Here is a 27,099-nt window from a genome sequence, read left to right on the forward strand (position 1 = left end):
CATATGGAAATATTTGTTTTCCAGCTATTTGGTCCTTCTCACATGCAAAAAAGTACAATAAAAATAAATTACATAAAATTAGGAAAACATTGTTCAAGTTTTTTCGCCTTGGCTCAAGTGCCTTATAACCATTCAGCTGGATACATAAAAGTGTTGTGCTGGCAGATCCGATTTCAACAGAGAAGGAAACACCATGCATGGATACTTTTACCATAGTCATTCAAACTCAACAACCCGAGGAATTTCAGCAGTTGGATATTGTGGAAATCTATGGGAAGGGTCGTAGCTCAGTGGTAGAGCATCTGCCTTGCATGCAGAAGGTCCCAAGTTCAATCCTTAGCACCAGGTAGGGCTCGGAAAAGACTCCCTGTCTGAAACTGTGGAGAGCCACTGTCAGTCTGGGACGATAATACTGAGCTAGATGGACCAGGGTGTCTAACTCAGTATAAGGCAGCTTATGTTTTCTAAATAACCATCGCTCTTAGGAACATGGGAAGCTGCCTAATACTCAGTGGTGCACCCAGGTCAAACTAGAGGGCACTGGTCCAAGGCCCCATGCAGGGCAGTTTCCACACACACCCCATGACGCCAAAGATGCCCTGGTGGCACCACAGCAATAAGCAGCAGCATATGAACAGTTGTATTATCAACTGACGCTCCAGCTGCCCACCATTTTAACTTTTAAAATGTCTGATCTCAGTGTAACAGTGGCAGTGAACTCAGCCAGACACCACACTTGGGGTTGCGGGGACAATGAGAGCAGTGAGGGTGTGGGCTGAGGACATTTAGCCCACCCCCTCGCCACTCCAGCGTTCTCAATGGCCCTGCAACTCTAAAGCTTGTACATTATTGGCCGAGTTTGCTGACACTCTTGCCTATGAAGTAGACATTCTAAAAGTTAAAATGGGGGGGTAGCTGGAGCCACAGAGCATTTGCAATGCACTGGAAGCTGCCTTATACAGAATCAGAACCAGGTGCTCTACCACCGAGCTATGGCCCTCCCCCATAGCTTTAGCCCTTGGCTGATGAGCAGAGCACAGTCAACACACAGCCTTGCCATACTCGGTTACCACAACACCCAGCTTGGCAGCCACATGGGCAGGGGGAAGAGTGAAGACCAATGGCACTGTCACCCCAAAGGTGTGTTGGAGAAAAACAGAGTGGCTGGAGTGGGAATGGAGCAGCCAGAGTGAGCAGGCCCCCTAAAGGCACCTTATCTGGGGCTCCCTCAAACTTGGCAGCACCTCTGGTTTTATTGAGTCAAACCACTAGATCTATGTAGCTCAGCAATGTCTACTGTGACGGGCAGCAGCACTCCAGGGTCTCAGGCAGAGGCCTTTGACATTTCCGGCTATCCCAATTCTTTCAACTGGAGACTGAAACTGGGACTTTCTGCATATAACATATGAGCTCTACTGCTGAGCTACAGGGAACAGCTGCAGCACTGGGGGACTAGAGAAGACCTGCCCTGGGACTGAGTACCTGAGCATCTGGGTGCTTGCTTGCTCGCTCCTCTGGGTTGCTGTCTCCCAGGACAACTGAAGTCCCTGATAAGTGCTGCAAGGACTGGGACCCCAGTCTCTGACTCCAGAGAGAGGTTGCAGTCAATCTTGCAGCCTCTTGCATCAGCTCCTGGCTGGGTCAGGGGGCATAAGCCATGAAGCTCACTGGGTGACCTTGGGCCAGTCACTGCCTCTAAGCCTCAGAGGAAGGCAATGGTAAACCACATTTGAACACTGCTTACCATGAAAACCCTATTCATAGGGTCACCATAAGTTAGAATCGACTTGAAGGCAGCCCATTTCCATTTTTTGCCCTTGGGGAGCCCCTTAGGGAGTCCCAAGGGTGAGGGCACTACCCCCTTCTATTTTTTTTTAACCAATCTGGAGGACATTGGTAGTGGGGAGGGTGTATGGCACATGTGTAGTTCCTGCACAGGGTGAGAGCCTGTGCAGTAAACTTAACGATAGGAGAAAGTCACCAGATGCCTTCAAAGTAAGAGTCTGTAACTGGCAGAAGGCTGGCCCTCCCTGGGTGAGAGACGAGGGAGGTGGGAGTAGATGTGCCTTGCGTGAAAAATATTGAGTGGGTCTGACTGTTCCCAATTCTCTCAGGGATAAATTGGTTCAAGTAGGTTTTGTGGGTGGGCTCTTGAGTTCATATCAGGTATTTAGGAGAAGTCTTACTATGGAGGAACATGAGTGATGCCACCCTAATTTCAGTGATCATGGGTAGAGGGAGGTGTAGCCATGGGGAGGTGGTGAAATAACATAGAAGACGACGGCAAAGCGCTATCTATGCCTTGTTCCTGGCTTCCACTCCTCTCATGGATGGGTTCCTTGTTGCTCATCTGCTGTGCCCACTGGCCTGTGTGTGCTGTTATTTAACGCCAGATCAGTATACAATGAGACCACACTCATCCATGATTTGTTCATGGATGAAGGAGCCAATATGGTGTGCATTACCAAGACCTGAGTGGGTGAGATGGGAGGAGTTGATCTGACCCAGCTTTGCCCACCTGGATACTCAGTAAAACACCACACAGGCTGCAGGGACGGGGGGAGTAGTTGTGGTCTACAGAACTTCCTGCTGCCTGGCAGCTTCTCTGACCAAGCTGGCGGAGGCCGTATCAGCTGTGGTATTGGAGGAGACCAGAATGATAGTCCTGGGTGATTTCAATGAAAGAGATGGTAGTGAGACCACTCCTGAAAAGACTCTCCCTGGACCCAGAAAATCTTAATAACTATAGGCCGGTAGCAAATGTTCCATTCCTGGGCAAGGTCCTTGAATGAGTGGTGGCAGGCTAGCTTCAGACACTCTTGGATGAGACCGACTATCTGGATCCATTTCAGTCAGGTTTCAGGCCTGGGTTTGGCACGGAAACAGCCTTGGTCGCCCTGTATGATGACCTCTGTCGGGAGAGAGATGAGGAGTGTGAGTCTGTTGATTCTCCTTGATCTCTCAGCAGCTTTCAATACCGTCGACCATGGTATCCTTCTGGGAAGACTGGCTGAGTTGGAAGTGGGAGGGACTGCATGGCGGTGGTTCCGCTCCTACTTGGCGGGTCAGCTCCAGAAGGTGGTGCTTGGGGAACACTGCTTGGCACCCTGGACTCTCCAGTATGGGGTTCCGCAGGGGTCAGTTCTGTCCCCCATGCTGTTCAACATCTACATGAAACTGTTGGATGCGGTCATCCAGAGCTTTGGAGTGCGCTTCCATTAGTATGCTGATGACATGCAGCTCTATTTCTCCTTTTCATTTTCTTCAGGTGAGGCTGTCAATGTGCTGAACCGGTGCCTGGCTGCGACAATGGACTGGATGAGGGCTAGTAAACTGAGGCTCAATCCAGACAAGACTGAGATGCTGCTAGTGGGTGGTTCTTCTGACCGGATGGTGGATGTACAACCTGTCCTGGATGGAGTTGCACTCCCCCTGAAAGAGCAGGTTCGTACTTTGGGGGTTCTTCTAGAACCAACTCTGTCACTTGAGGCTCAGATAGCCTCGGTGGCACGGAGTACCTTCTACCAACTTCAGTTGGTGGCCCAGCTACTCCCCTATCTGGACAGGGATAACCTGGCTTCAGTTGTCCATGCTCTGGTAACCTCCAAGTTAGATGACTGCAATGCGCTCTACGTAGGGCTGCCTTTGAAGACGGTTTGGAAGCTGCAGCTTGTGCAAAATGCAGTGGCTAGATTGGTAACAGAGACCAGATGGTTCGAACATATAAAACCGATTCTGGCCCGCTTGCATTGGCTGCCTTTATGTTTCCGAGCTCAATTCAAGGTGCTGGTTTAAATCTATAAAGCCTTACACAGCTTAAGACCACAATACCTGATGGAACACCTCACCCGTACACTATGCTCAACATCCAAGGCCCTCCTCCGGGTGCCTACTCCGAGGGAAGCTGGGAGGGTGGCAACAAGGGAGAGGACCTTCTCAGTGGTGGCCCCCAAATTATGGAATGATCTCTCTGACAAGGTGCGCCTGGCACCAATACTGTTATCTTTTCGGCACCAGACCAAGACTTTCCTGTTCTCCCAGGCATTTTAGCATGTGTTTTTAAATCGCTTTTAAAAATTTTAAATTGTGTTTTAATTTTTTTTTCATTTAAAATTTGTATATTTGTTTTTAATTGCTGTAAACCGCTCAGAGAGCTTCGGCTATGGGGCGGTATATGCATGTAATAAATAAATAAGTGTCCTTGCTGAGGCTGCCTCTAGTGTTCTGGCTCAGGACTTCACGGCCTCCATGACAACCATGGGGCTGTCACCAGCCTGATGCATAGGGCAGGGCACACCCTCAACTTGGGGTTTGCTCCAAATGGAGGAAAGGGTGGTCTGGAAGTAGGGGGGTGGATGTCACCCCATTGTCATCATCAAACCACTTCCTGGTGAAGTTTAGATTTATGGCTCCAATCCTCCCCTGCAGGAGTGATGGACAGATTAAGATGGTCCACCCCGGAGACTAATGGAATCCACTGGATTCCTGAATGCCCTGGGGGAGTTCCCAGTAGATAGAGCAGGTGACCTGTTGAAGCCCTTATCACGCTATGGAACAACGTGGTGCGTCCGGCTCTTGACAAGATTGCTCCTGAGCGCCCTCTCCGGCATTGCGGAGCCCAGTTTGAACCCTGGTACACCAGTGAGCTAAGGGCAATGAAACAGGCTGGGCGATGGCTAGAGAACAAGTGGCAAAAACTGTGCTCTGAGGCTGATCGGGCATGAGTAAAACATCATAACCACACCTACTGTGCAGCAGTGAGGGCGGCTAAGAAAGCCCACTTCTCTGCCACCATTGCATCCTCACGTAGCCGCCCAGTGGAGCTTTTCTATATTGTCAGGTGTCTGTTGACATCAACTCCAGGAAACTGAATTTTAGACCCTTTGGAGGCCCACTGTGAATTGTTTGCAAGGCATTTTGAGGGTAAAGTTGCTCATCTCCGTAGCCAACTTGATGCCTCATCCACATCTACTGTAGCCCCCAGGGCGGTGTCCAGTGTAACAACTGCTGCAACTTCTTGGGAAAAGTTTTAGTTGATGTGGCCTGATGACGTGGACAAGGTGCTTGCAACAACACGCCCAGCAATGTGTCCTCTCGACCCTTGCCCTTCTTGGCTTATTAAAGCTTGCCGAGGGGGCTTGACTGGGTGGATCCAGGGTGTAGTCAATGCATCATTGCAGGAGGGAGTGGTTCCAGCCACCGTGAAAGAGGCGGTGGTTTGACTGATCCTCAGAAAGCCCACCCTGGACCCATTGGTTTTCGACAAGTACTGCCCTGTCGCAAATACCCCCTTCTTAGGGAAGGTGATTGAGAGGGTTGTGGTACAGCAATTGCAAGTACTCTTGGATGAAACAGGCCCGGTTATGGGATTGAATAGGCCTTGGTCGCCCTGATGGATGACCTTTATCAGGAGATGGACAGGGGAAGTGCAACCCAGTTATTCTTACTTAATCTCTTGGTGGCGTTTGATACCATCAGGAGAAGGACAAGGGAAGTGCAACCCTGTTATTCTTACTTGATCTCTCGGTGACATTTGATACCATCATCAATGGTATCCTTCTGGGCCGACTTGGTGAGATGGGTATTGGAGGCACTGTTTTACAGTGGTTCCGATCCTATCTCCAGTGTCTTTTTCAGAGAATAGCATTGGGCGATTGTATTTCGCCCCCCTGGCAGTTGTGCTGTGGGGTGCCACAGGGTACCATCTTGCCCCCCATGCTGTTTAACTTCTATATGAAGCCCTTGGGAGAGGTCATCAGGAGATTTGGAGCAAGGTGTCAGCCATACGCTGATGATACCCAGCTCTATTTCTCCGTAACATCTGAATCAGGAGAGGCCGTGCAAGCCCTGGACCAGTGCCTGGACTCAGTCGTGGGCTTGATGAGGGCCAATAAATTGACTCTCAATCCTAGCAAGACAGAGACACTGTGGGTTGGTGGTTTCCGAGTTCAGATAATTAGTCAGTTGCCTGCTTTGGATGGGGTCATACTCCCTCTGAAAGAGCAGGTCCATAGTCTGGGGGTGCTCCTGGATCCATCTTTGTCGCTAGAGGCCCAGGGGACCTCAGTGGCTAGGAGTGCCTTTCACCAGCTTCAGATGGTAAGACAGCTGCAGCCATTTCTGGACTGGCCATAGCCTGACCACTGTTGTCCATGCACTGGTAACCTCCAGTTTGGATTACTGTAATGCACTCTATGTGGGGCTACCCTTGTGGTTGGTCCGGAAGCTGCAGCTGGTGCAAAATGCGACAGCAAGACTGCTCACTGGAGCAGGCTATCACCAACATGCCACTCAGTTACTGAAAGAACTGCACTGGCTACCTATTAGCTACTGGGCTAAGTTCAAGGTTCTAGTTTTGGTGTACAAAGCCCTATACAGCTTGGGATCAGGATACCTGAAAGACCGTCTTTTATCCCTTATATACCCAGGCGATCACTGAGCTCTGCAGGTGAGAGCCTCCTGCAGATACCATCTTATCTAGAGGTCCGTTCTACACAATATAGGAAACAGACCTTTAATGTAATGGCACCAATCTTTTGGAATTTCCTCCCTTTAAATGGACAGGTACCATCTCTGTTATCTTTTCAGTGCCTACTGAAGACCTTCCTCTTTCAACAAGCCTTTTAAGTAGAGACCTTATCCCAGTCTGCTTCGGAATTGCTTTTTCATGTATTTTTAAACCTTTATAAAATGTTTTTAAAGCTTTTAAAAAAATGTTTTAAAAGATGTTTTGTTTTAATATGTTTTAAATGGTTGTTGTGTTTTAATATATTTTAAAGTCTGTTTTTATGATGTTTTAAAGTGTTTTTGGTGCTTTTGTTTGCCATCCTGGGCTTTTACTGGGAGAAACGGTGGAATATAAATTAAATAAATAAATAATATATAAAATAAATAAATATCCCAGCTCTCTTTTCTGTCTCCCAGCATCAGAGGCACCTGGGTGCAAGAAAAATCCACTCTTACAGCTTAAAAGCCATTGACAGATCTCCTCCTGTTAATATGACAAATCCTGTTTAAAGCTGACTAAGCCCATGGCCATCACAGCCTCCTGTTGCAATGAATTTTAAAAGTTAGCAATGAATCTTTTAACATTTCATTTCATTGAATGACCAGGAGTTCAAGCATTCTAAGAGAGAATTTCTCGCTGCACATCATCTATAATAATTTATACATCTTTATAATGTACTCCACTACCTACAATTCCGCCCCCCCAACTTAAATTCCCTCAGCTGCTTACTTAATTTTTGCCTAATCACAAACACTATAACTAACACTACCACAGCACTAAGTGTAGCTTTTCAGAGAGATTTCTTTGGGGACCATAAGATTTCTTTCCTTGGGTGTTTATAGTCAATCAGAAGCACATTTTCCCCTTCAAAGAATTCTGGACACTGTAGTTTACTTCTCACAGAGTTACAATTCTCAGCAACCCTTAAACTACAATGCCCAGAATTCTCTGAGGAGAAAAATGTGCTTTCAATGGACTTTAACAGCCATTACACACATATGTAAAGCAAGTTGCAACTAAACTGATCTGCAGGTAGGGAAAAAATACTGTAATGTTTTGGAGAAAGCACAGTTAGCTGTATTGGTCCACGAGGGGGGGGGAGAATCAACAGTAGAGCAATACAAAGTAGTGAGCAAGTTTTCGAATTCTCCAGAAGTCTTCACCACTAACGTTAACCAAAATCAGGGGTGCGAAAGAAGCTGGCTTAACATTACAGCCACAATTTCTGCAGACTGAACAAATCTTAAAATAAAATCTACATTGTTGTGCAGCCTTAATTAGATTAGCCCCTGACAGGAGCTAAACAGATTTTCAGGGTACGCTTGTGACAGAGTAACAAAAATGGCTGGTCCTTCATTTTTTGGAAACATAACATCTACCAGTCATTGATCAGAGCACACATTTCCCTTGGAAGAAGGAGTGAACACAGGTAAAAAGAAACATGTCATTATATTAGCAAAGCTGAAAATTAATTTTAGGATACCACTAGGTAATAAGTCAATAGAAGCAAAATTGGGCAGATTTAGCTAGTGGCAGGAGGGCGTATTACCCCACCTCCCCCCCCCCAAAACTAATTCCCATCTTCAGGTGGTAGAAAACCATCTTCCAGTTTCAGAAGCCCTCTCTTAGATGGCTAAATTTTGTATTTTCCAAGACACACAAAAATCACAGATTGGTCTATAGAAAAAAAATCCACAGTAGAGCAATAACATTATTAGGACAAAACAAAATGTCACAATATAGTCAGAAAGCTTTTGAGTTTTCCAGATGTGTTCCATCAGGCTGGAATTAAGCAAAACTTTGGGTGGGGACTGATGTTCAAGCCACAGCATCCTCAGACTGAAATAGTCATATTTTGGAGGGCTTTAGATATTTTATAGATATTTTATTTTTTGCAAATCAAATATAAAATATTCCCAATTTAATGTTTAAGCTTGATAGTGGACTGTTCTCTGAGGAATAATACTTAAAACGTTAACATAAAAATATAAAATACATAAATGGAACAAGTTTTGGGGGATGTCACAAACTATGCTTCTATTGAGAATGAAATGTCACCTTTGTTTACTAACGCTTTGGAATTTGGGGAGGCTACAGTGCAAATACACACAATGTCTGTGTTGTACTGACTAGCTTGATCTCTCCCTAACAATATGGCCCAACAATACTCTTTATTCACAAAATTATATACCCACGTCTGAACAAACTAGGGCTCCTCTGTTTTAGATCTCTGAAGACTATGACTGTGTACATACCATACATATAAAGCACCCCCCTCCAAGAATCCTGCAAACTGTAGCCTACCCTTCACAGAACTACAATTCTCAGCACCCTTAACAAACTACAGTTCCCAGGATTCTTGCATGTTGTGTGTGCTTTAAATGCATGGTCATGCAGCCCTATGAAGGCAAGTTCTGCAAAATGAGGTAATATTTCGGCCACATTTATTTACAAAAATAAATAAAGTAAAAGCAAAAACAATTTGAAGCTATTTTTAAGCCTCCAAGTTTATTCTTCTTTTATTTATCTCTGAGAATTGTATCCAACATAGTTCTAGCCAGAGTAGACCCAATGAAATGAGTGGATCTTAGTCCATTCATTAATTCCAATGGGTCTACTCCTGAGTATGACTGATGCTGAATATAACCCCAAGTTAAGAGGCAGCAATACTTTAAACTATGATCAATCTTGGTTGAACAGCCTAGAAAACAAGGGTAAATTGGCTGGTTTTCAGTCTTATACGTCAATTTATCTGCGTAATACACAAAATGGAATGTTATTCTCTAACATACACAAAAAAGCAGCACTACCATGTTTACTTATATTTACGTTAAAAAGACATATTTCAAGCACATGTTTACATTGCATCAAACAGCCTATTTGCCTGAATTTTCAGCACCTCCAAGTAATTTTTCTGCTTATGTTTTTTATGGAATGTATTTGTATTTTATTGTACATCGCCCAGAGTGGCAGGATAACCCCTGCCAGATGGGCATCTAACAAATTTAATTAATAAATAAATAATTTGTCAATAAGCAAAAAGTTTTGTATCTGTTTCATTTTGCTTTGTTAAGATCTGAAAGAATAATATATCTCACCACATATCTGTTCCTCTTCATATATTATTTAAACCTTTACAAAACACAGTAATGGAAGAGATTTTAAAATAGCATTAAAGCAAACTGAAGAGTGAGTTAGAAAACTGAATGCCTTTCCCTTTTACAGATGAGATCAATCAATACACACACACACACACACACACACACACACACACAGAGAGAGAGAGAGAGAGAGAGAGAGAGAGAGAGAGAGAGAGAGAGAGAGAGAGAGAGCATCTTTATGTGAGGAAAAAACTGTCTTCAGTATCTTCCATGGCATTTTTAGGCCGCAATCCTACACATACTTATCAACTCAATGAGACTTCTGAGTAAACAAATTTACAATCGTGTTGTCAGTAAGGTTTCTTACATGAGTCTTCACAGCAATATATTTACCTTTCAGATCAGAATTAAAAGAAAAACTTAAAATCACAGATTTGACCTTAGCCAACAATTAAAACATTAATTCACTCAGTGGCTCTCTTATCACAAAGGAACAAAGGTTTGTATAGCACAACTGTATGAACCATAATTGTCACTGGGGCCTCTCTAAGAAGAGAAGCTCAGGTTGCAAGATCATAGTTGACAATAACTTCTGAAACAAAGGATAGTAGTGGGCCAGCTTCCAAAATGTTATAGTTTCTACCGTTGACAAACCTCCTGTCTAACCTGCTGAGTTTGTTTGTACTTATTGCATGCACTATACAAACGCAGCTTAAACAGAAGTGACATTCTAAGGTTTTTTTAAAGTTATGTTCAAAAGCCAACATGCTCATGGCAATAATAGTAATTTTGGCTTATTTACAACGTAGGAGACTTCTGAACTCAGAAAAAACAAACAATTACAGGGCTCTACAAATTCACTCACCGCACTCTGCATGGTGAGTGCTCAGCCAACGAGCATCATGAGGTTCAGGTTTTCTCCTTCCCTTGAGGCTGCAGCCTGCCCCCTCCCTCTCAGAAGCAGCTAGGGATTTGCTTTGGCTCTATGGCAAACACAGAATCAAAACAAGTCTCTGCCTTCCCTCTCTGGCTCTGAGCTGGAGGAGGAAAGCAGAGGCATATCAGCCTGCCTTTGGGCTTGCTCTGCACTCCAAGTGAGTGCCAAATGGCATGACAAAACAAGTTCCATCTATGACCTGAAGGTTGAAGGCACAGGTGAGTAGCCTGGTCTCTTATCAGGCGCTTCCATGACCTATATTTTGTCCCTGACCTGTACTTTGGAAGTATAGGCACGGTCCTGGTGGTCACCAAGGTCAGCCAACATTTGTGGAACTTGGCATATTTATATTTTAAAAGTGGAATCCCAACCCACCAAAATAATCACGACCCTGAGGTATGGGAGCACAGACTGGTGATGGAAGACCACTGAAGGAAAGCTCATTTAGGGGCCCACAAGGCTGCCTCAGGCTTGGCTCATGCAGGAGAGTTGAGGGCAGAGGTACATGCTCAATGGATATACTGCATGCGCAACACAACTAGGACAGCTCCTGCTCTTAAAGAAAAGCAGATTTGGGACAAAGATTTAGAGCAGAGCAATGTGCAGGGTTTATAAAAATACCACTTATATTTTAAAAATTAATATAAAATTATATATTATCCCTGTCTGCCACTTCTCTGCTCCAGATTGTCCTGGCTTCCTCTCCTGCCCTCACTCCTATGGGAGTTTCCAAAAAAGTGTTTGATGGGATATTTGCATGTCACATACAGATAGACCCTGAATCTGCCATTGTCTTCCTTGTTCCCTCAGAGTCCAAAGAGATGAATTTGACAGCTGTGTGTTACTAGTCCCTGAGATTACATTTTTTGTGTAGGTGGGTGTCTTTTTATGTTGTGACAGGCACCACTGCTTTAAAAGGATTTTCTCCCCCCTGAAAAGCTATTTGTTAACAGCCGTTGAATGAACTCTACATGGCCACAATAATTGCCTTAACATGTGCATAGTACCCATGGGGATTCCTACCAGTATACATATAAGAACCAAGGTTTATTCTAGTTGCTTCACTCCATATTGTGCCCTCCTTATCCTTCTGCACCCTTTCTCACCAACAGTTCATCAACCTTTCATCTCTCCATGGGCCACAATGTTTCACACCCAGAACATCTGGAGACATCACAACAGCTCAAACCCTGTTGGGAGCCTACACTCTGTTCCTCTCCAGTTTATTTCACCCAGGTCCCTTGCACCCTATCTCCTTCACCCCTTTTACCAAGGCTCCCGCCTTTCCTCAGATGTAGCCCAGTGGTCTGCTCTGCATGCAGAAGGTCCGAGGTTCAATCCCAGGTAGCCCTGGGAAAGACTCCTTGTCTAAAACCGGGAGAGCTGCTGCCAGTCAGTGTAGGCAATACTGAGCTGGATGGATCAACGGTCTTGACTCACTATAAGGCCGCTTCCTGTATTCCTATGCTCCCCCTCTTTTTCCCCCCTCTGGCCTCAAATTGTCTTCATATTCCTGACATCTAGGGCTACTTTCAGCCTTTTTCTACCCAATTCCCACTGTCCTCATCTTCATGCCTTCCCACCTCTTCACATGGTTTCCATCAGAGCAACCTGGGCAATCGTGGGAGAAGAAGGAACTTGAAGACAGACAAGTTTAGCAGCCACTGGCTTGAATCTAAAGAACCATGTGCAGAAGGAGAAAAACGTATCAATGCTGTTCTGCAAACTCTTGTGCAAGCTAACGCATGTGGTCACAATGCAATATCACTAATGTTCTTCACCGCTATTTCAAGCAAATTAATTCCTTATTTCATAAATGGGGGGCATCATTCCTCTATGTGTCTCACTCAAACAAACAAAAAAAGCAACTGCCTACTTATAAGGGGTGGGGGGTGTTTCCAGGCCTGGAGACTTATCACAAAGCTTACCTTCTGGCGAATGCCTTAATTTGACAAAAGCCTCTGCCTGCAAATCCTATGCCCTTTGCCTCTTTACAGTCTTTTTATGTCTGTTTACTATCAGGATGGAGCATGTTGGGTTCAAAAGAAGATAGGGAGTGAGGGACCTATTGTGAGAGAAGTCTCATTCACAAATATATTTAGGAAACATGTTCTTACAGAAGCCACAGCAATATACCAACTGAATGACCAAAAAATTATTTTTAAAACACACACACACATTAGCTCTCACCATTTATGCAAAGGCAGCACCGTAAGTACGTTATCATGCTGAAAAGGTCTTTATTCTCTTCCTGTCAAAATAACAACATAAAAGACCAAGACTTAAATTGATAATAATTCTAAGGAAAATATCTAATCTCTTTGCAATGTGGCCTTACAAGAATGTGTTTAAAACTTTTTTTAAAAAAGAGCCAGCATTAGTCATCTTTAACTTTAACAAGAATCCAAATGTCTTTGCAGACTGTGGTGATGCCTACATAATGAACAGAAGATATCAAGATTATCAAGCACAACATCAATTTCAGGCAGTTTGCTCATGTACGGAGAATACATAGACTCAAATCAGCACAAAACACAATACAGAAACATCACAAAACATTATTATTCAGCCAACTCATACCAGTTTGCAATCATGGCTATGCAGCAAATTTGCAGTCATATTTAATCTCACATATCGTTTTGAAGATCTTGGAGCATGTTTCACAGCTACTATTTATTTATAGTGGGCTGTTGGGTTTTTTTTTTAGTTTTGAATTCTCTAGAATAGCCTTCCCAAATACGTATTAAGGGAAACAAACGTGGCATTTCCTAAACATGCAACTGTTGTTGTACAAAAGCTGACTTTATCAAAAATAACAGCTTAACAAAATGTGGTCCCCAGATTTTCCACTGCTTACTAATAAAACCACTCAAGGAATGCCTGTCATTTATAGCCCAAATGGATGACTCCATGTCTCAGTAAGATATAGAAGCAACACATAGACAGACACACATCCATATTCTATGATATTAAATAAGAATACTTTTAGGATTAGTGGATGCAAAACTAGTAATAAGTAATCAAATCAAATAAACACAACAAGAAACAAGGTCTTTCATAGAAGATAATGTATTTGCTTGACTATTATTATTATGTAAGGCATTTGTATACTGCTCTTCAGGCAGTCCTCATAAAGCAGTTTACATAAGATTATTACAATAAGTATTAGTAAGTTATAGTAAAATGACAACTTGTTTAAAAAGAAGCTGACACTGCTTCTTCTCATGGCCCTCAGGGTTCTACACTATGGGAGGTGGATGGTGACAGTTCCTCAACCTTCCTTCTTCTCTCCCCTCAGGGTAAGACTAGTTAGGGATATATAAACAGTGCAAGGGAGAGTGGCAAAACACATCTGGATACCAAAAACATTTCAGGAGGTGCAACATTTGTGATGAACTTCTGGGTGCTTCCAGACTGCTACTCCCACAGTCCCAGGAAAATAAGTCAACTGCCAATACTTTATACAGCCGCATGTAGGCTTGGAAACCTGGTTTGATTACAAACTCTGGTTTGTTACAAAGTAGCAGTAGAAGCTTTTGCATGAAGAGACAAGGACGGAGGGGCCACAAAAGCTCAAGACTTGTTGGAGCTCATTCATAACGCTTCAGACCATGGTTTAGATAATTGCCTGAACTGAGCCGTTGTGGCCTTGCCCAAATCAACACCTTCTCAATTCAGCTCACAATCTATAAAATAATGTCTCAATGCACTGCTGCAGGTGTAAAAACAAAATTCATGTTAAAGATGTTTGGCTGTAAGGACAGTTTTCTTCAACCAGTGCTTTTGTGTGTGTGTGACGGTACTCACCAGTACAGGATACTGTCACCTCTTTTTTTTTTTGCTACCCATGGCAGCCATTTTGTGCTGGCACCCATGGCACTTTTATCAAGGTATGAGTACCGGCACCTCATTTTTTTTTTTTTACAAAACACCCCACAAATACTGGTTTTAACTATGGTTTGTTGAACAAGCCAGGATCCCAATCATAGACATTCAAATCATGGTTTGTTTCACCTATTGTTGCTTTATTGTCCCTCCACCTCTGTAAATACCCAGCTGTCATACTGAAGCTCTTTGTTGTCCCCAAGGTCTGACAACTAGTACAGTTACCATTTACCAGCTTCAAAATTGCAGTGAAGAATATGAATGCTCTCCTCCAGAGAGAGCTCCAGCAGCTCTCAGCACAAGGCATCCCCACCACCACCAGCTCCTTACTAAAACTTTTCTGCTGAGCAAACAAAAGAATAGGTATTAGCAAAATTTGGGGCCCTTAAGATAGAAAAGGGGATGGATGTGTTGTTGCAGAAACCACATGGGCAGGCTTTTAGATTAAACTGTGCAACTGCCATCTGTTGAACTGTTGGTATAGCCCGTTAAGAGAAAAGGTATGCTTTTAACATATATCCTTCATTAGAAGGTAAAAGTACTCATAGGGCCTTTAGAAACCATTTCCATCATGACCTAGAAGAGGAATAGCTTGCAAAGAAGGAGGTGAGGGGAAACCTAAAGTGAGCAAAAGTTTGTGACAATATCAGGAGACTCTATTAACCATGTCAGCACTTTCTTTTTAAAGTCACTCTTCCTTTGCATTTTCATAGCCAGACAGCCAATGGTGGCAGAGCAATGCAACAAACTACAATTAATCTCCAGATCACTGTTGGTGATTAAAAAGTACTTAAAAAAAAAGTTGGGTCAATGTTAACAAGTTTTGAAAAATCCCCAAAATAAACTTAGCTGTGGCATAATTAGCTATGTTCAGATGTCAGCCTAAACCATAGTTTAGCACAACAAGAACATTTCCCCCCTCCTCTTCCTTCTGTACAGTCAAGAGGGCTTCAGAAGCTTTTGCTTAACTGCAATTGTGTGTTCATCCAAACCGGCAAACATTGGTTAATATAGCTATGGTTTGTTTGAATCCATAAAACTATGGTTTCAATATTTCAAACAAACCAGTTAGTGTAAACCCTTGTTGTTTCATTCAAGCTGGCAAACAAACTGTGGTTAAAAAAGTGCTTCTGAGCTTCTCCCATAGTAGAAGGGAACGGAGGAGCATGCAACCTCAAGGCCTGCCTAAGGTAGCTCATGTCACACTAAACCATGGCTGAACACAGCCACTAAGTTAAAGGGCAATTATTAGTGTGGCAAATCTTCCACGATCACTGCTATAGACATATCTGGATACAATCTTGTGGAGAATTTCCTCTTGCACAGTTCTTGACATCACTGGGATGTAAGTGTGGTAAAGGCTTTCCTCAAAGAAACCTTATAAAAATAATTGTGTAATCTTTAAAAAATGCTTATACCTGGCACATTATTGTATGGTGGTGCTATCCAAGTATAAAAATGAATTTGTAACTTTTTTCCTATTAAGGACAACAATTTAAATTACTAATTACTAATATCGTGATGCCCAAGGACCCAGCATCAGTAAGCCTAGAAAATTTAAAACAGCTTGGAGCAACAAAGGAAGCAAAATAAATTCCTAATCTGCTATTAGATACCAGGAAATTATCAGCCCAGTTTTGGAAGAAGTAAATGGTACCATCAATTAAACCTTTGGGGAGAAGATAAGCTGATAAATTGCAAATAGTTTAAAATGGACATATATGTTGCCATTGTTGTTGTTGTTATGTGCCTCCAAGTCAACTACGACTTATAGAGACCCTATGAATCAGCGACCTCCAAGAGCATCTGTCATGAACCACCCTGTTCAGATCTTTTAAGTTCAATGTTACCATTCAATAAGTACTATAGAGATTGCAGATGTAACTCACGGAGGGGGAACCTGTGGCCCACCAGATGTTATTGGACTACAACTCTCATCATCCCTGACCATTGGCTGTGTGGCTGAGGCTGATGGGAGTTGGAGTCCAACAACGCCAGAAGAACCATAAATTCCCCATCGTTGGTATATAATTGATCTATTCTTCCATTACTGGGAAAGAAATAATAGAAGTTGAACATATTGTTGGATTGAGGAGATTTACTTACAAGTTTGGAGATGAGGTATGCCTTGTGAAAGAAATGAAAATTCTATTTTAAATATTTCAGTGCTATATTTTAGATTGCCATTCAATCTTAAATTGCCATTAGCATTGCACAGTTATGATATATGTGTAATAAAAAGTACTTCTGCATTCTGTATGAAGGTAATCTATCCAGGGATACTAAACTGCACTGGCTATACACATTCTAATCTAGATTTGAATTCTAATTTAGCAGAATTCTAACTCCGTAGTTCCCAAACCTTTGTCCACACAGACTTGAAAGCGTCTGAGGCTCTTATTTTTCTGCCTGTTGTAGCAGGTATATGTGCTATGCTAGATGCTGTATGATTTTTCAATTGTATTTATACTGCTTCTTTTATTCCTTACATTACATTTTATTGTATTACAATTTGCATTCCATAGAACTCAAATTGTAATGCAATAAAATAGAAGAAAAACAAGCAATAAGAATATTATTAAAAATCAACAAGCCATGGACCACCTAATGAAGCTTGTGGACCTCTGGTGGTCCAAGCAGCACTGTTTGGGAACCTTTATTTTAACTCTAAATTGAGTGAAAGCCTGGAGGCTATTTTCTGCTCTTTAGAAACAATAAATAGTGAGATGGAATCAAAGTCATAGAAGCAGAAATAGTTTTGTACAGAAAGTGTTACACTTAGCAAACTGTAAATGTAGCAGTGAATTGATTCACTTATTGATTTCTGCTCATGTGTTAGATATGACTGCCTAAAAGCGGCGGTAGTGAGACCGCTCCTGAAGAAACCCTCCTTGGACCCAGATAACTTGAACAACTATAGACCTGTGGCGAATGTTCCGTTCCTGGGCAAGGTTCTGGAGCGGGTGGTGGCCGACCAGCTCCAGGGGCTCTTGGATGACACTGATTATCTTGATCCGTTTCAATCCGGTTTTAGGCCTGGGTTTGGTACCGAAACAGCCTTGGTCGCCCTGTATGATGACCTTTGTCGGGAGAGGGACAGGGGGAGTGTGACCCTGTTGATTCTCCTTGATCTCTCAGCTGCTTTTGATACCATCGACCATGGTATCCTTCTGGGAAGGCTCACGGAGTTGGGAGTTGGGGTTAATGCTTGGCAGTGGCTCCGCTCCTACTTGGTGGGTCGTCTCCAGAAGGTAGGGCTTGGGGAACACTGCTCGATACCCTGGACTCTCCATTGTGGAGTCCCACAGGGATCGGTACTGTCCCCCATGCTTTTCAACATCTATATGAAGCCGCTGGGTACGGTCATCAGGAGTTTTGGAGTGTGTTGTCACCAGTACGCTGATGACACGCAACTCTATTTCTCCTTTTCATTTTCCTCAGGTGAGGCTGTTAACGTACTAAACCATTGCCTGGCCGCGATAATGGATTGGATGGGAGCTAACAGACTGAAGCTTAATCCAGACAAGACCGAGACACTGTTAGTGAGTGCCTTCTCTGCCCAGATGGTGGATGTTCACCCTGTTCTGGATGGGGTTACACTCCCCTTGAAAGAACAGGTTCGTAGCTTGGGAGTTCTTATCGACTCTTCCTTGTCTCTTGAGGCTCAGGTAGCCTCAGTGGCAGGGAATGCTTTCTACCATCTCCGATTGGTAGCCCAGCTACGTCCCTATCTGGACAGTGACGACCTCGCCTCAGTCGTTCATGCTCTGGTAACTTCTAGATTGGACTACTGCAATGCGCTCTACGTTGGGCTGCCCTTGAAGACAGTTCGGAAACTACAATTAGTCCAGAATGCAGCGGCCAGATTGTTGACGCGGACAAGAAGGTCCGCTCATATCACACCTGTTCTGGCTCGTCTGCACTGGCTTCCTATTTGTTTCTGGGCTAAATTCAAAGTGCTGGTTTTGATCTATAAAGCCTTACACGGCATGGGACCGCAATACCTGGTGGAGCGCCTCTCCCAATATGAAACTACCCGTACACTGCGCTCAACATCTAAGGCCCTCCTCCGAGTACCATCCCATCAAGAAGCTCGGAGGGTGGTGACTAGAAATAGGGCCTTTTCGGTTGTGGCTCCCGAACTATGGAATGGTCTTTCCGATGAGGTGCGCCTGGCGCCGACGCTGCTATCTTTTCGGCGCCAGGTGAAAACCTTTTTATATTCCCAGGCATTTTAATGCGTATTATTATATGTATTGTTGTATTTTGCTACTGTTTGATTATTTTTGTTTACCTTTGTTGGTTTGATTCTATTGTTTTATTGTATTTATATATTCCTGATTGCTTTATTTTATGTACACCGCCCAGAGAGCCCTTGGGCTTAGGGCGGTATATAAATTAAATAAAATAAATAAATAAATAAATAGGTTTCAATCACACAAATTTAGACTTAGAGAGAGCCAGAGGGTAGATATAGTCCACGTGACTGATCTGCTGTGACAGAATACAGGCAGTGCCTTGACTGGTAACATCCTCAAAAGGAAACGGCTATAAGGAAGTGATGTAGGTCCATTCAAATATGCCATCTATCACTCTCCCTACTGCTAATTTTAGGAAACCATGTCAACTTTCATAACACAATAAGCACACTGATGTGAAAGCCTGTACGTTACTATATACAACATCTGGTTTGTAAGCTTTTTGAACAATTTAATACAGTACATGATCAGCAGAGAATGTCAACAAACCACTAGGAAAAGTGTGGTAAATATTACTATACAGTTCTGGCTTAGCCCATTTTTGGAGTGTTTATCAGGCATCTATCCATGCTAAGGTTTACTAGTACATGCCTACATGATCCCTTTACACAATAAAATTATTGTGCATTGTGCAAATCAAACCATTTGGCATTATTGTACTTTGTTTTTAAAATGAATTTGCTTTATTGGTGGAATTGAACACATTTATTTGGTGGAACTGTACATATCTATCTAGAAGATTTATATCCCACCATTCCATTGAATCTCAATGCGACTAGATGAAAACATATTTATTTGCCCAGGCATTTGTGCAGTGCTCCTTTTTTCAGCCTACAGAAAGAAGATGCTCTATAGCTTTATGTTTATTTTATGACAGCATGTTAATTGTAGCATTTTTATGAATTTTATTGTTTTAGCTTGTTTAAGTTTTGTGTTATTGTAACTCACCCTAGGACTGGAAGACAAACAGTGGGCTAGAAAAAATTAAATAAATAAATGATCTTGCAGTTACACACATACACATACTAACCCCAGACGCACACAGCCCAGCAGACTTTAGTCCCCTAGCCAATGGATGAAGCCAAACTACGCTAACTGGTAGCCAGGTAGAGAGGGGGGAAGCAAGCTATTACTTCTTTGGCCAATGGATGAGGCCAGGCTGGTCTCACCCTGGCCATTTTATTATTTGTGGGAGGCAGGGGTACACTTATGACTTGCACTTGTGTTTCTGTCCCACTGAGCAACACAAAATGACAAACTGAAGTATAAATTGTCAGATTAGCTATATACTAACTAGGAGCCAAACATGCAGAAATAAAATGTGGTACAGAGCTTCCCCATACATAAACAGAAACCCCTGAACATGGAACACTAGTAGTAGAACAGCACAAGTCCAGCCTCCTTGACATACTAGCTTTCAACTTACAGGGAGTGAGGTGCACAATTGCACCTCCTGAAGGATCTCATTCCACAGTACTGGAGCCACTCCAAAAAAGGCCCTGCTTAGCCACAGATGACCTTGTGATGTTCCTATATATTAGTGTATTATGGTAAGTGCTGGTTGTTTAGAGTATACATGGTAAGTAGTGAAAGAGGAGGGGGAGTGAATGGGCAATAGAATGCTTGATGATTGGCTGAATGTTTAAAATGGCTGACAGTATAAATGAAAGGATGACAGGTAAATCTGGGTGAATGTGAGGTGGTAAATTGTGGAATCTGGGGGGAGAAGAGAAAGAGTGGATTGCTTGGTGGGGTTTAGAGAGTTGTTTACCAGGAGGGAGGTGGAGTTCGGATTAGTATTGAGTAAAACCATATGCTTATGTGCCTTAAGAAGAAATCTTGTTAATCTTGTTAGCTTTGTTATCTGTAATAAATACTTAATTTGGTTTACCAAAGGCCTGATCCTTGGCTGGGGTTTCACAGACCAGAAGGGAGGGTAAGGTAATGACCAAGGCTGAAGGGGAACTGTAACAAATGGTGGCAGCGGTGAAGAGAATAACAATACCAGTATTCAGAGTCTCTGGGAATACTAGTATTGGGACGTTACTGGTGGTTGCCTAGCAGGGGGATCTGTTGAGATCTGTGCTAGAGCGGGGAGAGAAATCATAAGAGAGAGCGGTCCGGACTGGTGGAGTCCCTGGTGGTGCCTAGAGACAGGCAGTAACCACGAGCAGGTAGGAACCTGACAGGGAGAGCCAGGGAAGGACGCCTCACATGTGGTGGCAGTAGCGGTGGGATACGAACAACAGAGAATCCAGATACGAATACTAGACAATCCAGAACAGTGGTGTGGCAAACAGAAATAACAAAACAAGATTTCTTGTGAGAGTGACTGGCAAAGAGTGTGTGGCAAAGAGTGAGTGAACTCAAACACCATGGCTGAATACATAAAAATGAAAAGAGAGGAGCTGGTGGAGAAGTGCATAACATTCAATTTACCTCACGAGGGTAAAGGGGTAGATGAATTGAGGGTAGCACTTATAGGATTTGCTACTGCCCAGCAAAAACAACCTGTCAGGGAAGAGACCCCAGAAGGATATTTAAGCAATCCCGCTTATATAGAGTACTTGAGAGAGAAGTTAAGATGGGAGGCTGAGGAAAAAGACAAGCAGAGGGAGTTGGAAGCTGAGAGATTGAAGATGGAAGCTGAGAGATTGAGGATGGAAGGTGCAGAGAAGGAAAAACAGAGGGAGTTGGAAATTGAGAGAATGAGATTGGGGTTTGAGGAGAGGGAGAAGCAACGAGCATTGGATGCTGAATTACAAGTAGAAAAGTTAAAATTTGATAGAGAGAAATTTCACTCTGAGGAGACAAGGAAAGACAGAGATGGAGCAAAAATAAAAATTACTCCAAAGGACTTTGCTGTCTATGAGCCTGGTCAAGATCCTCAAATTTACCTCAGCACCTTTGAAAAAGCAGCTCAGTTGTGGGGGCTACCTGAAGATAAATACATGCAGTATTTATCAAACCTGATTAAAGGGGAATTGGCAGAGGTATACCAATATTTCCCCTCAGACAGGCCCGTCACCTATGCTGAATTCAAAGAAGCAGTGTTTAAAAGATTCAGACTGGGGCCTGATTATTTTAGAAAGCTTTTCAGAAACTGCCAGATACAGACAGGGAGGTCTTTTGTGGAACTGGGAGCAAAGTTGATGGATATATTTGGAAAGTGGATGAGTAGTGCCAAAGCTCAGTCAGTGGAAGAGGTGAAAAGCCTCATGATACTGGATCAATTATACCATCAGTTACCACCAGAAATAAGGCTCCTGGTCAAAGACCGTTGCCCTACATCTGTGCAGGAGGCCGCAGAGATGGCGGATCACTTCACCTCCAATAGAACTGGCTGGGTGGGGAAAACATCAAGAGAGTTTAAACCCTGACCATATAGTGCTGGCAGAAGGGATGTGGTACCACAGCGAGTGAGTCCTCCAGTAAAATCTGAAGGGCACAGGACACCCCAGAGTGGATCTGTGTACCCTAAAAGTGAGGAGAAATTATGCTACAAATGTGGTAGACCGGGGCACCTACGTTTTCAATGTGAGGTTGCCAACCCCATTAGTAATCCTGCTCAGACAAGGGCAGTGAAAACAGAGCCCAAGGCTTTAGAAGCAGCGAAAAAGGTTCAGTTTTGCCAGATAAACTGGACAGAAGTAACAGACCTTGATTCAAGTCTGAGAGAGGAAGTGAGTGTACAAGGGGCAACTTATTGGGCATTGCTTGACACTGGTGCCGTTCAGACATTACTGAGGCCAGATTTAATAAAATCTGAAGAAATATTACCTCAGGAAACTGTGACTATCCAAGGAGTGAGGGGTCAACCAGAGAGTTTGCTGTGGCCCTAGTGAAAATGGAATGGAGAGGCCAAAAGGGCCAATATAAAGTTGGTATTAATGCCCAGCAACAAGAACCAGTAATACTGGGAAGAGATGTTATGGGGGCACAGGGGAAAATATATGTAGTGACCAGACAGCAAATTGGCAGAGAAAAGAAGCCATATTAAGGGGGGCTGAAACAAACAGGGTGGAATCTGTTAACCAGCCTCAGGTCACCGTAGCAACCACTAGCAGGCCTGCTGAAGAAGACAAACTGTATCAAGTGGTCTCTGGGGAAGAAGCAGATCAATTCAGGGAAGAGCTGCATAAAGATATAAGTCTGAAGCAGATAAAGGAACAAGCGCTGACCCAACAGATTCCTTTCACTGACAAACTGAGGAATCAAGTTGTGTGTGAGAATGGGATTTTATATAGACTGTGGATGCCTGCTGAGAGAAAGGATGAATGTGAACCGGTGAAGCAATTGATAGTACCTAGCAAATACAGAACCAGATTCCTAGAGGTAGCCCACGATGTCCCATGTGCAGGACATCTGGGAATAAAAAAGACCAAGAGGAGATTGGCTGCACATTATTATTGGTCAAATATCTCCAAGGATGTAAAACAACATTGTCTATCTTGTGGAATATGCCAAAAGGTGGGAAAGAGTGGAGTAAAGACCAAGGCACCCTTAAAGCCCCTTCCTATAATTGGACAACCCTTTTATAGAGTGGGAATAGATTTGGTGGGCCCTTTTTCCAAACCCACAAGGCATGGCAAGAAATATCTAGTGGTGGTGGTGGATTTTGCCACCAGGTACCCAGACGCAGAAGCACTGAGATCTGTAGAAGCCCCTGTAGTGGCAGAGGCTTTATTAAAAATCTTTATGAGGCTGGGTTTCCCTCATGAAGTGCTGACAGATCAAGGCAGTGTATTCATGGGAGAAGTGATGCAATGTATGTGGAAATGTTGTGGTCTAAAACATCTAAAGACCACTACTTACCATCCCGCCACTAATGGGCTAACTGAGAGATTCAATAGAGTTTTGAAGGGCATGATAAGAAGCTATGTTCAAGATCACCCACAAGACTGGGATGAACGGTTGGGATGCTTCTTATTTGCATACAGAGAAGTCCCTCAGGAGTCAACAGGCTTCTCACCCTTTGAACTCATGTTCACTAGAAAAGTGAGGGGACCTTTGGAACTGCTAAAAAATTCATGGGAAGGAACTCTGGGAGAGTACAAAACTTCTGTAGTAGATTTTGTATTGGAATTCCACAATAAATTAACATCAATGATGGAGGTGGTGAAAAAGAATTTGAGTCATGCACAGGAGAAGCAAAGTTACTGGTATGACAGAACAGCCAGAGAACGTGTGTATGATGTGGGAGATATGGTTATGGCGTTCATACCCAGGAAACATGACAAATTACAGGCTAACTGGGAAGGACCATATACCATCAGAGAAAGGCTTGACACAGTGACATATGTAAACACCACAGACCAATTAAACAAAAGCAAAGTGGTTAATGTAAATATGTTAAAGCCTTACCATACCAGGGATGCAAAGGTGTTGCAAGTTACCTTATTCCCTGAGGGAAGTGGGCCTGAACTTCCAGATTTGGTACAGGAAAGCAAAGACAAAGGAGGGGTAGATCAAGTGGAATGGTCAGAGGAGGTGAAGGAGGAAGTAAAAGAGGAGATTCTGAGAGTTTTGAAAACCTATAGGAATCTCTTTAGCAACAAACCTGGCCGAACCAGTATAGTTATACATTCCATTGATACTGGAGATCATGCCCCAATCAGATCTGTTCCGTACCGTGTGAATGGGAAAGTTTTGAATGAGATCAAAAAGGAGGTGGAAGAGATGCTGGAATTAGGAGTGATCAGGGAATCCATCAGTCCCTGGGCCTCAAGTATTGTCCTGGTTCCGAAAAAAGATGGAACGACAAGGTTTTGCATTGATTATCGGCTAATCAATAAAATTACTGTCCCAGATGCGTATCCTATGCCTAGGGTAGACGCTATGTTAGAGTTATTGGGGGCAGCAACCATTATCTCTACACTGGATCTCTGTAAAGGATTTTGGCAAATGGAACTAGACGAGCAATCCAGAGCCAAAACTGCCTTCAGTACACCAGATGGGTTATATGAGTTTGTGACCTTACCCATGGGACTAAGGAACTCACCAAGTTCATTTCAGAGGCTAATCAATACTGTGTTGCGAGGCATGTCAGATTTTGCAGTGGCCTATATCGATGACGTGGCCATTTTTAGCAAGTTGGTGCCTGAGCATGTCCAACACCTGACAACAGTATTGGAGGCCTTAAGAAAAGCAGGCCTCACAATAAAAGCTAAGAAATGCCAGTTTGGACTAAAGGAAGTAATCTATTTAGGACATAAGGTGGGGAGTGGGAAAATCACCCCCTTATGGAGCAAGGTGGAGACAATACAAGCGTGGCCGATCCCCTTAACCAAAAAACAAGTAAGGGCATTTCTGGGTGTGGCTGAATTTTATAGGAAGTTTGTGAGAAATTTTGGGGAAATAGCAACCCCCTTGCATGAATTAACAAAGAAGAAGTGTTCTGAGCGTGTGGTATGGACGGATGAATGTCAGAAGGCTTTTGATCTGCTGAAGCAAGCCTTGTGCCAAGGACCCATATTAATAGCACCAGACTATGAGCAACCATTCATCGTGGCTACAGATGCATCGGACCTCGCGCTGGGAGTCGTCTTGCTACAGGAGAGAGAAGGCACCAGACATCCAGTGGCGTACCTGAGTCGCAAGCTGACGCCGAGGGAGAAAAACTATTCGTCGGTCCAGAAGGAGTGCCTAGCGGTCGTGTGGGGACTGAACAAGTTGCGCCCATACGTGTGGGGACGAAGATTCACAGTGACTACGGATCATCGGGCCTTGTTATGGTTGCAGACTATGAAAAACCATAACACTATGCTGCAGAGGTGGTCCTGGGCCCTACAGGACTATCAAGTGGACTTCCAGTTCATCAAAGGCAAGGACAATGTACTGGCCGATGGACTTTCCAGGCAAGTGGCTGGGACTGCAGTGACGTGACCAGACAGAGGAACAAAGAAAGACATTTTCCCCATAGAGACTTTTATTTGTTAATGCGACGTATAAATCCTGGAACAGGAATAATACTCTGCCGTTGTTTAAGGGGGGGGAAATGTGATGTTCCTATATATTAGTGTATTATGGTAAGTGCTGGTTATTTAGAGTATACATGGTAAGTAGTGAAAGAGGAGGGGGAGTGAATGGGCAATAGAATGCTTGATGATTGGCTGAATGTTTAAAATGGCTGACAGTATAAATGAAAGGATGACAGGTAAATCTGGGTGAATGTGAGGTGGTAAATTGTGGAATCTGGGGGGAGAAGAGAAAGAGTGGATTGCTTGGTGGGGTTTAGAGAGTTGTTTACCAGGAGGGAGGTGGAGTTCGGATTAGTATTGAGTAAAACCATATGCTTATGTGCCTTAAGAAGAAATCTTGTTAATCTTGTTAGCTTTGTTATCTGTAATAAATACTTAATTTGGTTTACCAAAGGCCTGATCCTTGGCTGGGGTTTCACAGACCAGAAGGGAGGGTAAGGTAATGACCAAGGCTGAAGGGGAACTGTAACAAATGGTGGCAGCGGTGAAGAGAATAACAATACCAGTATTCAGAGTCTCTGGGAATACTAGTATTGGGACGTTACTGGTGGTTGCCTAGCAGGGGGATCTGTTGAGATCTGTGCTAGAGCAGGGAGAGAAATCATAAGAGAGAGCGGTCCGGACTGGTGGAGTCCCTGGTGGTGCTTAGAGACAGGCAGTAACCACGAGCAGGTAGGAACCTGACAGGGAGAGCCAGGGAAGGACGCCTCACAGACCTCTCTTCACATATGTAGCAAAATTAAATATAACAGTCAGGGGCAGCAGCAGGCATGTCTGGGCCCTTGGGCACCAGCCTGCCCCAGGTGCGTGGCTCCTGCCTGTTCTACCTACCTCTCTCCTGTCTTTGCTGCTGTGCACGCTGTGCACACAGGGCTGCCATCAACCAAGATGGCGGTGGAGGCTTCTCTAAGGGGCTGATGCCCCTGCCGCCATCTTGGTTTATTTATTTATTTTTATTTATTTGTTTCATTTATAAACTGCCCATAGCAAGTAGCTCTCTGGTTGATGGCACGCATGCGAGGTATACTACATGCGCACACATGCCTGCCATCCACCAAGATGGTGGTAGGGGCATCAGACCTTTAAAGAAGCCTCCACCGCCATCTTGGTTAATGGCAGCCTTGTGTGCACAGAACGCACAGCAGCAAAAACAGGAGAGAGGTAGGTGGAGCGAGCAAACGGGCGGGCTGCCTGGAGGCTCCCTCCCTGCAATCTGCAGCAGGGGAGTGCTACTCTCTCACCCTAACGAGGGGCCCTTGACCAGGGCCCGACCTGGCCGCACTTTGGTGCTGGCCCTGATAACAATTCAATTGGTTCAAACCAAGCCATTAACATTTCTATCTTTAGTATTTATAACAAAATGAGTTCACATCAGTGCTACTATAAATTGCAGTTCCACTGAAATTCATTACATTTAGCCACACATACC

General features: G+C 43.7%; 1 protein-coding gene across 6 annotated transcripts in view; it reads right to left on the reverse strand.

The window, feature by feature from the left end:
* FAM171A1 (family with sequence similarity 171 member A1) overlaps window positions 1–27,099 on the reverse strand; it is a 102,966-nt gene that overhangs the window by 59,820 nt on the left and 16,047 nt on the right. For 3 of the 6 annotated variants that reach the window (XM_061587758.1, XM_061587756.1, XM_061587757.1), the window contains exon 3: window positions 12,737–12,797. The exons of the other annotated variants lie outside the window; for them this stretch is intronic. In XM_061587758.1, the coding sequence (XP_061443742.1) occupies window positions 12,737–12,773 (37 nt within the window). In that variant the 5' untranslated portion in view covers window positions 12,774–12,797. The remainder of the gene's footprint in view (window positions 1–12,736; window positions 12,798–27,099) is intronic. 6 annotated transcript variants of the gene reach the window in all.

Source organism: Rhineura floridana, chromosome 10, assembly GCF_030035675.1.
Source record: "Rhineura floridana isolate rRhiFlo1 chromosome 10, rRhiFlo1.hap2, whole genome shotgun sequence".
Lineage (NCBI taxonomy): Eukaryota > Metazoa > Chordata > Lepidosauria > Squamata > Rhineuridae > Rhineura > Rhineura floridana.